This window comes from Aegilops tauschii, chromosome 4, assembly GCF_002575655.3.
Source record: "Aegilops tauschii subsp. strangulata cultivar AL8/78 chromosome 4, Aet v6.0, whole genome shotgun sequence".
NCBI lineage: Eukaryota > Viridiplantae > Streptophyta > Magnoliopsida > Poales > Poaceae > Aegilops > Aegilops tauschii.
This window is the reverse complement of record NC_053038.3, coordinates 315,920,025-315,934,808: the sequence shown is the minus strand read 5'-3', so window position 1 is coordinate 315,934,808 and position 14,784 is coordinate 315,920,025. Positions and strand designations below refer to the sequence as shown.

The 14,784-nt window shown below is 45.2% G+C and overlaps 3 protein-coding genes across 9 annotated transcripts; 2 read left to right on the top strand and 1 right to left on the bottom strand.

Moving 5' to 3' along the window:
* Positions 1 to 6,132: 6,132 nt before the first annotated feature.
* On the top strand, positions 6,133 to 7,693 carry LOC109760053 (uncharacterized). The gene is made up of 3 exons (XM_020318896.4): positions 6,133 to 6,452; positions 6,574 to 6,678; positions 6,966 to 7,693. The coding sequence occupies exons 1-3, from the start codon at positions 6,400 to 6,402 to the stop codon at positions 7,426 to 7,428; spliced, it is 621 nt and encodes a 206-aa protein (XP_020174485.1). The 5' UTR covers positions 6,133 to 6,399; the 3' UTR covers positions 7,429 to 7,693.
* Positions 7,694 to 8,659: 966 nt separating this feature from the next.
* LOC109760048 (octanoyltransferase LIP2, mitochondrial) lies at positions 8,660 to 9,886 on the bottom strand. Its single transcript, XM_020318892.4, has 2 exons — positions 9,671 to 9,886; positions 8,660 to 9,564 (listed from the first exon to the last, which is right to left on the bottom strand). Exons 1-2 carry the CDS (start codon positions 9,869 to 9,871, stop codon positions 8,737 to 8,739), a joined length of 1,029 nt encoding a protein of 342 aa, XP_020174481.2. The 5' UTR covers positions 9,872 to 9,886; the 3' UTR covers positions 8,660 to 8,736.
* LOC109760047 (tRNA-specific adenosine deaminase TAD2) lies at positions 9,604 to 14,370 on the top strand. 7 transcript variants are annotated; one of them, XM_020318890.4, is made up of 8 exons: positions 9,604 to 9,725; positions 12,184 to 12,221; positions 12,326 to 12,392; positions 12,511 to 12,625; positions 12,727 to 12,826; positions 13,097 to 13,200; positions 13,480 to 13,556; positions 13,892 to 14,370. In XM_020318890.4, exons 1-7 carry the CDS (start codon positions 9,687 to 9,689, stop codon positions 13,518 to 13,520), a joined length of 504 nt encoding a protein of 167 aa, XP_020174479.1. In that variant the 5' UTR covers positions 9,604 to 9,686; the 3' UTR covers positions 13,521 to 13,556; positions 13,892 to 14,370. The 7 variants fall into 7 exon arrangements, 4 of the variants coding, with proteins under 4 accessions (XP_020174479.1, XP_020174478.1, XP_020174477.1 ...); XM_020318889.4 differs by having other exon boundaries at positions 12,466 to 12,625; XR_012182057.1 differs by lacking the exon at positions 9,604 to 9,725 and adding an exon at positions 10,419 to 11,641 and having other exon boundaries at positions 12,727 to 12,867.
* The last annotated feature ends 414 nt before the right edge of the window (positions 14,371 to 14,784 follow it).

The window sequence follows — 14,784 nt, the reverse complement described above, 5'->3', positions numbered from 1 at the left end:
TTATTTACTCCACTTTATTAGGGGTTTAATGATTTGATCCAAGGTTGTCTCAAAGGCGGGTGCAAACAAATGGGGAAGTAAAGTGTGGGTTAAGATGCTATGTCATGACTTCTTTCTTGCTTCCTTCTACCGACCATCCTCGCGTCAAGAAACTTGCCATCGAAAACATTCAATTTGCCATGTCCTCATGGCAAAATCCTACAGAACTAAGATAAGCATGGCATTCCAATTCTATATTTTTCCTATTCCCGCGTTTTTAGAATCATGTGAATCAAACAGACCATCAGTATTGAAGTTTTGTTTTTTGAAGGTGTTTGAGCTTTGCTCAGTTGCCACCTCTGAATCCCTGATTATAATAGGCTTTTTTGCCGAGGACAATTACAAATAGACTTTGATCCGTTGTTCCTGTGTAACCTAAGTTTTTCCGGGGGATTAAATTATTTACTCCACTTTATTAGGGGTTTAATGATTTGATCCAAGGTTGTCTCAAAGGCGGGTGCAAACAAATGGGGAAGTAAAGTGTGGGTTAAGATGCTATGTCATGACTTCTTTCTTGCTTCCTTCTACCGACCATCCTCGCGTCAAGAAACTTGCCATCGAAAACATTCAATTTGCCATGTCCTCATACCCGACGTTGGGGCGTTGTCGGATTCCAAAAAAGGGAAAAAAAGTAGGGAAGGAGACGCCTCTCGAAAAAAAAGGAAAAAAGAACGGGAGGGGATGGCGTGCAGCCGTGCAGGACAATGAAAGAAAAACAATGGATAAAGAAACGAAACATTGACACACATTTGTTGTTGCTCCTGGATGAAAAGTTTGACGGCATTTTAAATAGGAAAAAGTCCAAAATAAACCTTGAACATGTAGATGAAAGCTAAATCAAACCCTGAACTTGCAATCCCGAAAATCAGCACACCGAACTCACTGATCCCGGTCTATTTTAAACCTTGAAGGCGTTTCCAAACAGGGATTGTCCACGTGGCATACCAACTCCCGGGATTGTTGGCTACAGACGCGATTGGGCTGGCCCATCAGGCGTGAAGGGAGATTTTTTTTCTTTCTTTTTTTCGTTTTACTTTTTCGTAAGTGCGACGTAAAAATAACCAAAAATAAGACAGCAGGCGGAGTCGAACTTGTGCCTTGGCCTTTCGATATCCACTTGCTAGCCACGAGAGTAGATTACTATTAGTGCAACAAGTTGAAGCGCGAACATAATTAATCAGACACCAGCGTCGAGATTTGGAAACATTTTTTGGGAGCAAACAAATTTTGAAAACGTATTTTTTTTCGAAATCCCCAAGCTATTCTAAGGTGCGAACACTTTTTTAATTCTGAATACTTTTGAAAAAAGGAACAATTTTTTTGAAAACACAATCAGTTTTTACAAAGCGAATACTCTTCGAAACATAAAAATAACAATAAAAAGGGAACAATTCTTGAATCCGGAAAACAAAATATGCACAAACTTTCAAAAAAATGTTTACTATAATTTTGTTCATAAATTCAAAAATGTTAAAGCATTTCATGAATTGTTGAATAGTTAAAAAAATGTTCATGTTTTCTAATTTTGTTACAAACTAAAAACTGTTTGGTGTTTAACAAAAATTGTTTGGAGTTCTCAAGTTCTGTCTAAATTTTTAAAACTGTTTGTGATTTTAAAAGTTATTTACATTTATCAAAAGATGTTCGGAATTGTGTCGCATTTTCCTTACAGATGTTTTTGGAATTTCATAAATTATTTGCGTTAAAAATGAGCATTTCGAAATTGTTCAAAAAATATTCATGAAATGATTGATTTTCTAACATGTTTAGATAAATGTTCGCTCCTGTCTGTTCTTATAAATGTGACTACCTAGCGTCATGTGCAGCCTTCAGGGCCAGTGGCTAGCTGGCATTGCGCTCTGAATGCGAGAACCAGAGTTGCAGTCCTGTGAATACGCTGTATAGCGTATTTTTCTTTTGTCGCCTAGTAATTTTTCGTCGCTCCTTATAAAAGACAACTGGCTTTGTGTAGTTATATAAGAAAAAAGTTCGTTGTTATTACAAATGTACTAAAAATTTATTATCATTATGAAAATAAATAACAAAAAAATGGAAAAGAAAAAAACATAGCAGCACGAGTGATTACGCTAATGGGCCGGCCCGATTCGTCTTAATATCCTGCCAGCCGGTCAACGCCCAGAATTTGACTTGCCACGTCAGCGAATACCAGCTAAACAGGCTCAAGGTTCAAAATAGACCGGGATCAGAAAGTTCGGTGTGCTGATTTCCGGGATTGCAAGTTCAGGGTTTGATTTAGCTTTCGTCTATAAGTTCAAGGTTTATTTTAGACTTTTTCCTTTTAAATAAAGAATAAACTGGGGGTGTGGTGACGACGTGGGAGGAACAGCCGCTAACACTGAGCACCGGCCACCTTATCACGCACGACTAATCCGCCCAACCGGAAAAGTTAACCATGGGCGCCAACAGGATTGTCGGCATTTCTTTTCTGTTGCTTTTTCCCAGTTCTAGCCTCCCAGCAGAGACATTTCGAGCTGCTACCCAATCTAATTTACTCTGACCAACGGTGGTCCGTCTCCGTCCGCCCTAGAGACTTCCTAAACAAATACTCTACTGAGTTCCAGCTAGAAGCACATCAATTTGCCGAAGAAAAAGCAGAGCAGCTCAAGAAAGTTTCAATCTTCTCGTCTCCGTCTTAGTTAATGGATGGATGAAGAAGCTATGACGAATACTCCCTACTTTTTATTGGCGACCAGACTTGCCGGCTTGCACCACTCAGAGATTTAGTTTATTTTGACTCGAAAAAGTGCGGTCAGTTCTTAACAAAGACCAATCAACGAATAACAAGTGCTACCTTCCACATAAGTAACGACTGAGCTAAGAAATGTGCCCTGGTTTGTACAATCATTTCCCACGAGATATTATGCAGTTTGGCGCTACTCTCTAACCAAAACTTTGCAGTCTGGTGTTTGGCCCTAGTGCCGGCGGCTCACAACCCAGTGTTAATTTACTTCCACAAAGTTTTACTAGGACTAGCAAGCATTACTATACTCGGACGGGACATTTCATGTTCTTTTACTAAAGGTCGATGCTTGTATCTTGTTTCAATCTTCTCAAAGCAATTCAGAGTCTTTCTTTTTTGCGAGGGAATTTCCTATCTACTTCCTCCGTTTTTAAATATAAGTTTTTTAGAGATTTCACTGTAAATTACATACGGAGCAAAATGCGTGAATCTACACTAAAATATATCTATATACATCCGTATGTAGTTTACATAGGAATCTCTAAAGAGACTTATATTTAGAAACGGAGGGAGTACTCATCATGCCATGGCAGTATAGAGGGCATATATAGAAATAATAAAGTTACATCCATGTCCGTAGAACACTTAGCGAAGACTACAAGCACTGGCGCGAGCCAAGGACGCGCCATCGTCATCACCACTCCCTCCAGAGCCGGGCCAAACTTATTGTACTAAATAGTCGAAGAGTCGTCGTGGTAAGACCCTATAAAACCAGCGCATCAGAAGAACAACCGTCGCCGATGAAGATAAGTATATATATATATATAATGAACCATACATATTAATTTCCCCTATCTCTAAGAGATAACAAGATGACCACTTCATCCCATGCATTACCATGGGATAGTAATATTTCTTATATAGAGAGGGAAACTAGATTGAATTTTAGATGTATATCATTTGTTGTCTTGTTGATTATACGAGATTAAAATTAAAGAAACGATAGATGATCTCTACTACTTCCGTCGTGGTTTATTATATTCTGTGCCAAATTTTAACCTTAAATTTGACTAATAAAATGTTAATGCATGTTATAAAAACTAATATAACTGAAAACTATGTTTAAATACGAATCCAACGATATTATTTTTATGACATGTATTAATATTTCATTAGTTAAATCTCTAGTTAAAATTTGACACAAAATACAAAGGGGACCTATAAACCAGGACGGAGGTAGTACTAACTTATTTATCTCAACATGCAATCATTTATGGGAAAAAGTTTGTCATATCATGCAGCTATGCTTGAAAAAGTCTACCTCAACATGCAACTATGCAAGTAATATTATGTACTTATTATGTATAATAAATAGTTTACAACCTCACAATAATCACACAAAAAAACATATGTATTCTTAGTTATTTTTTATATGATTTATCCAAATATTCATGTCTCATAAAAAAAATCTCATTGAAATATATCAGAATCGATTACCACCGCAATGTCCGGTACAACCATTTGGCGGGAGGGGATGACACAACATTGTGTAGTCAAATATCTCCCTTTGACTATTGATACACAAAAGGATCACTTTGACTGATCAAAATGAAAAGGTATATTCTAGAATTGAGATATTTCTAAATTGTTTTCACAGACCAATACACTAAAGACGTCAAAGTTGGGTTTCAAAGACTATATCCATGTGCCGCAAAATATATATTCTTGGGAGGAGTAGGTTTTATTGCCTAACTTTACTGTATATTTGGATAACCACTCCATATTTATTCCCGGCAAAAAAAAAAATCTACTACTACGTATTTATTTCCATGTTTTGGGGTTAGTTACACTGTATTAGTTTAACAATGAGTCCATGGCGTTCGCTGATATTTGCAGGTCTGAACGTCGACGCGCCGCACTTGTACACTTTTTCTATCTCTTGGCTCTGGATTGATAATCGTGTAGTTCATTGTGGCCACACTTGTACGTTTATTTTATCTGTTTTCTCATCAGGACTGTGACGCCCTATTTTAGTCGGTAACCAACTCAATTAGCTGGACATTTACTATATTGCATAAATAAAAATAGTGTGCAAAGTCAATGAATAAGCCAAGATCTGGATGGCATGCACCCCCCTTCCCCCTCTCTGCCGAATGGCCAATCAGAAGGCGTTACCTGTCCTACTTCTAGAAGAAGCCAATTAAAAAAGGGGCTACGTGTCCCCGCCTCATAGTGTTTGTAAATTACTCCTACCACAGGGGGGAGGAAATGGGTTAAAAGGTCAGAGCTTTGGCTAAGCAGGTCTTAATTATAGTAACATGCCTGTAGAATAAACAATGTGATCTTTTCTCCCCGCGAGGAATAAAGTATGTGATCTGGTAACACTTGGTTTCCTTCTCTCTGAATTCTTTGACCTTGCAGCATTTGTGAGCTGTCTTGGAGGAGTACACGGTCAAGTATCAACACCTCATTTTTTTTTTGCTATCATTTTATTAGATAAGAGAAGAAAAGAAAATCAAGAGAATAGTAGTAGTAGGTCATGGTTGCCATTCTGGCTGGAAACGATAACATGGTGCTGTGCCTGGCTTGCCAGTCAACATTTCACAAGAGAATACTAGTATTTCAGAGCTCTCAGAAACACAGGAGTATTACTCCTGTTTCTATAGAGGAGAGCGGCAAGAGATGCTTTTACTGGTTGGGAAGACCCGACCCGACGCATCGACTAGGCAGAGCGGCATCGTGATGCAGAGCAGAGGGCCATTTGCATTTGCAGCATAACATAATGCTGGGGGTGACCAGGCATCCATCCAGTTGCAGTTGGGAGGAGGAGAAAACCTCATGGATGATCTCATGTTTGGGGGGGTCCTAATTTAGGGGGGAGCTTTAGAGATTCCTTCCCGCCTCAACTTGGCTGTGCAGGCATGTGCAGGTCTTATAAAAAAAACCACGCAAGCCGTGGATGTGCGTTAGGTATCAGCAGAGCTAGCTAGTCTCCCCGCCCAAGCAACGAGACGATTCCCGGCCTCCGCGAGCCAAGAAGAATCCGGCCAGGCCCGGGCACTAGTTTAATCGCCGGGCGCTACCAAACTTCCATTTTGGACAAGATTTGAACCGGTCCGGCCGAATACAATATACTACAACAGTATAGCCGGGCGAGTCCCGATCAACGGAGGGGGAAGGGAGGATTATTATTGTTAGACCCAGTTGCGAGATCGATGACAGTGCTTGGCGCCATAAAAAAAGGGCCGGAATACATCACCCGAGGCCACTTGTAGGGCTTTCTCTGAAGAAGGTGCGGAGAAATTTCTCGGGGTCGCGGGCGCCCCGTCGGTGCGGGGGAGCACGTGATAGCGATACGCTCTGCTCCTCTGGGACTGGGTGGGAGCCGGGCAGGGAGGGAGGGAGGACAAGATTATCTTTGCATCTCTCCCTCGCCGGTCTCAGTTTATGAGGGGAGGGGGAGTTTTATAATCCATGCGCTGCATCAGGGACTCAATTATAGAGGTCTTGACGTTAAGCTAAAAGGGGCGCCCTGATCTAGTACGCTTCTGATTAAGGCTAGCTCCTCATACCTTTCTTTTCCTTTCTTCTTCCTCCTCCTCCTTCGTCTTCCTCTCCTCTCCTCTGCGCTTCCTTTCTTGCTCTGGGACTGGGCAACAATGTCTCCCGTGCCGAGCCCAAATCAATCACACCTTCTAGGCCATGGATCAAGGTCAGTTTTCTGCTTCTTTTCATCTTTCTTTTCTATATATGTGTGCGGTCAGTTCAATCGGACTAACCTTTCTTGATTTGTTTCTGAAATGAAACAAACAAACGAACAAACAAACTTGCAGGAAAGAGAAGCGCATGAGGAAGGTGGATACCTTTGCGCCGCACAACGACGGCCACCAATGGAGGAAGTACGGCGAGAAGAAGATCAACAACTGCAACTTTCCCAGGTTAGCAGCCCGCCTTTGGTCTCCTCATCTTCGTCCTCATTTGGTGATCTGCATCTGCATATGCATATGCTCCCAAAAAACCATTAGTATCTAGCGCCTCGTCTTGGCACATCACAAGTCTTTTTACCGACCTCTCTCTGATGATTCCTTGGTGGTCTTTTCATTCTTCTCATCCAAATCTACCATAGGGATGCACAGTGTAACAAACTTACCAATATATGAAGAGAAGCCTCAGTCCTCCGATTTACTCACAGAAGATTCGTCTTCTTCTTTCTATCCTGCCACAGGTACTACTACAGATGCACCTACAAAGACAACATGAACTGCCCGGCCACCAAACAGATTCAGCAGAAGGATCACAGCGACCCCCCATTGTACCAAGTCACATACTACAACGAGCATTCATGCAACAGCGCCTTCCTTGCCCTCACCCCCACAGAGTTCCAGCTGCAGACCGCATCTGGAAAGGCAGTCTCCATCTGCTTTGATTCATCCGGGGCTCAGGAGCCCGGAGCCAATGCCAGCTCGCCATCTTCGAGTGCGGCGCCACGCGGCACGCCTTCAGAGTGCAAGAACAAGCCCCTTGCGCTGCGTTCAGAGGCGCTTTCTTCCTGGGCCCCCGGCGTTGTGGAGCAAAAGACGGCCTGTGCTGATCTCCAGTCCTGCAGCACCGAGTGCCAAGATGCATACATTTCAGAAGACATAGATGCAGGGAGATTCGGTTCTATCAGATTCTTCCATTTTTTGTAAATGGATCAGTGGAAGACAATTGATCTTACCTCAAAGAACTAATATGATACACATGTTTTTTCCCATCTACACGCATGCTAGAGCACCAGATACTTGCATGTGAGATGTGGCCAAGATTTTCTTAGTTCAATTGAAATGAAATACCACTGCTAATTCAGAAGGCAGAGTTCATTTCTGCAAACTCTCATGTTATTTCTGTTGAGACGCTGCAGCATCTTGTACCTTCAAAAGCAATGAATACATTCCTTACCCTATTATTATGCTACATGGTACTGTACACAATAAGAATGGATTAGACGATCAGGGTAGGAACACACACACGGTGACAGAGGGCAGAGCTCTCAAATCATCATAGTATAAATATATGCAGCATGGCCATAAACAAGTTACCAAACATCTTGGTGATATGAAGCACAACATAGAAAAGACCACTAGTACATGAACATGAAAGATGGGCAGCAATCTTATTCCAAACCATATTTTGTACATTGGCCGTCAATAGCAGGATGCCAATGCAATGCGCAAAATCCAGTTCAGGGGAATGTGTAAGATCATTTTATTTGTGCATGGCGTAACAACATACCAGCTTTACCATCTCAGTGAAAAATCAATATTATGCAATTTCAGGAGACATGCTGATGAAGTCGGAGGAACGAAAATAGATTATATTCCACAGTTGGAGAGGTTATTGGTGCAAATTTACTCATGAATTACATTCTTAAAGACTTCTTTGCCTTCAAGCACCCTACAGCAGCCAGGGCTTGTCCAAATGGACCTGATCATGAAGAGAGAACAAAACAAGGACAAGACATCAAATCAGACAAAAGGTCTGCATACTCAATAATAGAGGAAAATTTCAGTATCAACAGTTGGTAGCTCCATATAACACCCACATCATCTGTTAACAATGTAATATATCCACAGAATTTGCCATCTTCGGTCAAAAGAATACCAAGCAGAGACAAATAGGCTTATTCAGGTTTTCACTGTTGGCCTATACCATATGAAGATTACCTTTGTTTCCGCTTATCTGGAACAAGCAAACCTGACGATTTCTCCAATGTTGTTACCATGGCAAGGTGTTCTCCCATATATTTCAACCAAGCTGATATATATCCACACATAATTATTATCTTCATGAAGCAGGATGCTGTTTAAAGCAATACCAAGAAGACACCACACTAATAGGATGGTTCAGCCTTCATTTGCGACGAACATTATCAGAGGAAAATTTTGAAACCCAAAAGTTTATAACAAGGTGTTGAGGCAAAATCCCAGTATACAAAAGTACAAAGAGCAAAATACATATCAGTGTTGCCCAGTTGCAGCTGAGCTAATCATGTCTGCACACTCTGAATCATCCTTGACTTTAACATCACTGAAACGGAAGGTTGTCGCCAAGCTCTGCACGAGCTGCTCATGGATCACCTCGTCAGGAGGGAGTTCCACTGCCGCCTCCCGCCGCAGCGACGTGACCTCCTTGTCAGCAATGCCGCAGGGCACGATGTGCTTGAAGTACCCCAAATCAGGGTCGATGTTGAAGGCCAGGCCATGGCAGGTAAACCCTGACGAGATCCTGACCCCGATGGCCCCAATCTTCCTGTCCCCGACCCACACGCCGGTCTCGCAGGCGCCCCCCGGCCGCGCCTTGACGCCGTACAGAGAGGCCACCTCGATCATGGCGGACTCGAGCCCCTCGACATACCTCCGCGCGCCCAGCCCAATGTCCCGGAGCGAGAGGATGGGGTAGAGGACGGCCTGGCGCGGGCCGTGGAAGGTGACGTCGCCGCCCCGCTCCGTGCGGTAGAGCTCGGCGCCGAGGCCCGCGAGGCTTGACTCCGGCACGAGCAGGTTGTGGTCGGTGCGCCGCTTGCCGAGGGTGTAGGTAGGCGGATGCTGCAGCGAGAGCACGAGGTCCGGGACCCGGCCGGCTCTCCGGTCGGCGACGAGCCTCTCCTGGAGCCTGAGGGCGTCGCCGTACTTGACCACCCCGAGCCTCCACGCCTCGAGAACCCTCCTCGCGGCACCACCACCCATCTCCGCCGCTGGTGGGTGAGACCCGGCGGCACCCACCCCGCTTTGTTGCCCAGTCAGAAGACGACGAAGTACATGGGCTCTCAGGGCCCGGCCCACGGCCTAAATAAAGAGAGAAGGAAAAAATAAGAGAAACCTAGACGTCCGCACTCGAGCAGTTCGTTCGCCGCATCTCCGGTGCGCCGTCTTCCTGCGCTCGCTCGCTCACCCTTCGTGCCCAACCAATGTCGGCTACGGCGTTTATGGAGCTGGCGCTCGACCAGGTATGGCTCAAATCCTGCTTGTCGTACGAGTAGAATATGCGTGCCAGTATTTGTGAATTGTGGCTGCGTGTCCTCGACGCCGGAGCGGCGAACCCTGCGGCTAGTCTAGCGCGGCGGCGTTGTCTAGTTCCTGCTGTGGTGGGCATGTGGCGTCGGGCTTGATCGTTCCCATATGTGTGACTGACGGATTGCCGGTGCCGTGGTCGGCGTGTTCCCCTGATTCAAGTGTTTTTTCTTCTCCCTATAGGAGCCTGATTGACTGAAATTATTTCATCGACTCTCTGAAACTACTTTTGTAGAGTAGCTTCATCCTCAGATCATCCTGCACATGCTTAATTTAGATGGTTCAACAACCAGTACGTGTGACTGAGTGTAATCCGGGTTAATCGAACCCGGTATAGACCAATGAGTGTAGCAGCAAAATGTTAAGGCCTTCTTAAGAAAACTACCGAGCAGAGTTGCTGGCATTATCTCAGGCTAGTGAGTGAATTGCAGAAAACCACCACATTTGGGGTTAGCTTTGCGAAAAACTACCTAGTCCCTAATTATTTGCAAAACGCACCGCGTTTCTAGTAATCTTTTTGCAAAATGCACTGATCAGGTGATCTGGCCCGTTTGATCACTTTCTGACAAGTGGGGTCAGATTGTAAGAAGCTGACTTGGCAAAGTTTTGACATACATGCCCCTGGATCTAAAAAGAAAAAGCAATCAGAGCCCCCCTGCTTCGACCCCGTCTGGATCGGGAGAGCCAGAGCCCCCGAGCTACCCACCCCCCGCGCCACTCCGACGACCTCGTCGCCGGCGACCACCGCTGCCCTGTCTACCATCTCCTTCCTCCTCCCTTTTCTTTTCTTCTCCACCGCTGCCTCGTCCACCATCGGCGACGGCCGGAAAGGCGAGAGGTGAGGCCGCGTTGGCCGGGATTGACGACGCGGGTCGCCATGGCTGTGGATCTCGCCGTCGCGCGCACGGACCTGGCATCAACGACGCCCTCGCGCCCGTTCCTCTCGACGCCCTGGACCTCTAGGCTCCCGTCGCCGCCGCCGGAAACCCACCGCCAGCCCCGCCTCTCCTCATCTCCTCCTCCACGCCCGTCTTCGCTGAGGGAGACCACGTGCACCTCGCCCCTGCTTGGCCCAGCAGGACGAGCCGTGACAATCATTGGAGTTTGTCCTCCTCGGAGCTCCGAGGCGCATCTATCTCCACGGCGCAGCGCTTCTCCCTGACAAGCGCGGGTTTGCTGTCACCGCGCAGCTGGTGCGCTCTGCGCGTTGCTCCAGCATCCCCGGCCCAGCGCGAGCACGCCCCTCCTATGGCCCAGCTCTCGCCTCGCTCCGGCGTCCCCGACCCAGCAGCGCCCAGGAGTCCAGGAACCTCCGCCCCACCCTCCGCCCTGCGCGTCGCTCCGGCGTCGCCGGCCAAGCAGCGCGGCGGAGGCCATGAACCCGACGCCCAGCGCGCCTCTGCCCGAGGGGTGGGGGGCTGATTGCTTTTCCGTTTTAGATCAAGGGGTGTGTGTGTAAATTTTTTGCTCTTACAATCTGGCCCCACTTGTCAGAAAGTGGTTAAATGGAACAAATCACCTGATCAGTGCATTTTGCAAAAAGATTACCAGAAACACGGTGCGTTTTGCAAATAATTAGGGACTAGGTAGTTTTTCGCAAAGCTAACCCCAAATGTGGTGGTTTTCTGCAATTCACTCCAGGCTAGTTAGCTGCAGGGAGAAGAAAAACCATTTGATGTGGTGGCTTCGAATCTGGCGCTGGACCTTAAGGCGTGCCTGGTGCGGCCGTGGCTTCTCCCTTGCCCAGGTGCGTGGGAAGGCCTTGGCATGCGGGTGCTCTACCAGTGAGGCCGAGGCAGTGGATGCCGGGGCACCATCCCTGAAAAGCGAGACACAGTGGCGCCCTAGAGGGGTGAGGTTTTGGCTTTGTGCTATGTGGGTGGCGGTGTTGTTGCCTCAGTTGGTGCACCTCTTTCGAGTCGTCTTGCATGGTAGTCGGGACGGGTTTGGATTCCCTTGTAAGTGCGGTCATCGAGGTAGGAGTGACCCAGATACACCCCTCACATAGTGGCACAGCTTTTCGGCGGTCGTCAGAGCCCCCGCCTCTTGGCAGGTTGTCTTTCGTGCTTCTTTGAAACCTTCCAGGAATCTTGCGACCTTCATTTGTGTGGTTCATGCCAGATCTGGTCTGCTTGATGATGGTGTAGTGTGTCTACGGCGTGACAGTGACATCTTTTGACAGAGTTGTATCTTCTACCTGTCATCAATTGTTCTTAGGTTTGTGGGTGTTTTGGGTTCATTGTGTTGTCTATGAGCGTGGAGCTCCGGACCTAATTTAGCTAGGCGGGTTGATCCAATTGTATCGTTTCCGACAGGTTTCCATCATAAACTGGTCGGTTTTTTCCTACTTAATTAATGAAGGGAGAGCTCCTGCTGATTGCTTTTTTTTTGTAGGCCAAGTTTGCGCTGGACAACCTCGAGGTTCCTGTAGGGTATGCTCTGGTTTCCCTTGAATATAGTTCACAGTTCACTCGGTGGAAGGTAAATTTGTAGTTCCTAATGTGCTAATTGTATTGTTTCATCCCCGTCAAGATAGATGTGTGATTGTGGAGGACGGGAAGGTTATTGCCTCTGGTAGCAACAGGACCAATGCCACCCGGAATGTATGCTATTCTCCTTTGTGCTTTGAGACATTTTTGTGTTTTTTCCTCTGAAATGAATTACTTCAATTGTAAGGCTACGAGACATGCTGAGATGGAAGCAATCGATATCCTTCTCCAGGAGTGGCAGAGTATTGGCCTTGACCAGACACTGGTCGCGGATAAGTTTGCAGGATGTGACCTCTATGTCACGTGCGAGCCATGCATAATGTGTGCATCAGCATTGTCGATACTAGGTTTGTGATTGTTCTATTTCTCCTGTTAGCCCCATCTTGATTATTCTATTTCTCCTGTTGAAACTATATTGACCAGTAAGAATTTATGATATTTTTGGTAGGAATCAGGGAAGTATACTATGGGTGTCCGAATGATAAATTCGGGGGATGTGGATCAGTCATGTCACTGCATGAGAGCCTTTCGTCGGATGACTTGACAGGGTGAGGGGATATCAGCGGCAAATTGAAAGCTCTCTGCTCATGTGAACAAACCTTCTTATACTTTGAATGTTAATTATGCCTTTCTACCAGTAGTTCAATATTCTATGATGTGTCATGACAAAGTTGGGCTTGCATAATCTTTCTGTTAGCATTGAATGCCATACATGCTTATTGAGTTCTCATGCATTCTTCTAATTCCAAATTATGTTAGTTATTTGGGTTACTCACAAATTGTACATCTAACATGGTCTCATGCGTTTCTTTTGCTAGGAGCCAAGATACCAGATCAAGAGGTTTTAAATGTACTGGGGGGATAATGGCGGAAGAGGCAGTCGCTGTTTTTAGAAATTTCTATGAACAAGGAAACCCGAATGGTTTGTTCTTTTACATTCACATTTCACATATTATTCCACAATTCTTGGCATGGTTGATTTAATTCAGTTCTTACTTCCGTGTTAAAATGTTGCTTAAAGTTTGAACTGTACCGGTTCTGTTTATATGAGTTGGGGTCTCGTAGAAGTTAGCACTAGGGATCCGGTCAGTGTACTTCCATATTCTATTAGAATCTGAACCACAAATGTAAGCATCAAAGAAACTTTTGCCATGTCCTTTAATGTTATATATGATGACGGCGGCTTTCTCATGCATTTCAGCACCGAAGCCTCACAGACCTGTCCGAGTGGATCAGCAGTGACTGGTTTGTTAGTCGTGCTGACGAGGAAGATCTCAGGTATTCCGATTTAAACAATGGATGGCAAGCTGCTTTAGGTTTGTCCGGTGATTTAGAGTTGAGCATTGCTGTGTTGAATTGTACGTATCTGTGTACTCCCTCCGTTTCTAAATATAAGCCCTTTTAGCGATTCCAATATGAGATCTATATAGACGTATTTTAGAGTGTAGATTCACTCATTTGCTCTGTATGTAGTCCTTATTGGAATCTCTAAAAGGGCTCATATTTAGGAACGAAGGGAGTAGTTTGCTATATGGGCTTGCTGTTGTTCTTTTGCTGATCTAAACTACTACTGTACATCATTCGTTTTTGAGGCTGCTGTTGTTATTTTGCAGATCTACATCCTACAGGTCAGGCGATTCAAGAAGATTCTCTCCACTATTGATTAGCTTGTGTTAACACTGAATTCAGCCTTACTCAGTTGCAGCTATCTATCATCTAGACATTTGGTTTCTCCTTTATGGGAAAATAAAAGAGAAACCAAATGTGTTACGCAAATTGTTACTCCCTCCGTTCCTAAATATTTGTCTTTCTAGCCATTTCAAATGGAATACAACATACATCCGTATGTAGACATATTTTAGAGTGTAGATTCACTCATTTTGCTTTGTATGTAGTCATTTGTTGAAATCTCTAGAAAGACAAATATTTAGGAACGGAGGGAGTATATATTACTATTGCTCTTAAATGCAATTCAATTGATAGTTTGATCATTGCAGGGCATTTCCTGTTGCCTACCTTACTACTAATTGAGTCTCTTGCAATTTGTTTGACTGAAATGTGAAATAGAGAAGTTGGCTTTGAATATAACTTACACTTTGGCAGTACATTTTCCATGTTATTACCACAACATCATTCGATGCTTCCGTTGTTTGGGTCCTGACCACTGGGCTGCCTCTTGCCGTGGTGACCCGGTCAGATGCCTCGCCTGCCTCTGGGCACCGCGAACGGGACTGTCGTCTTTGCCATCCCACCAGCAGAGCTCCTAGTCACTGTGCACGCGCCCCTCCGGACCGGCCATGCCCTTCCATGGAGACACTCCGGGGCTGCCCTTGTTGAACGCCCAAGCTCCAGTAAAGGTTGTGCTGGGCACGACAGTTGCAAGGTCTCTACACTCTGGGGCGTGTTTGGTTGCCGTTGTGAACAGTTTCTGTATCGCATACACTTCTTAACATAGCCTGATTGAGCAAAACAGGCCCTAATACGCCATCTGCAAGTTGTTTGGTTG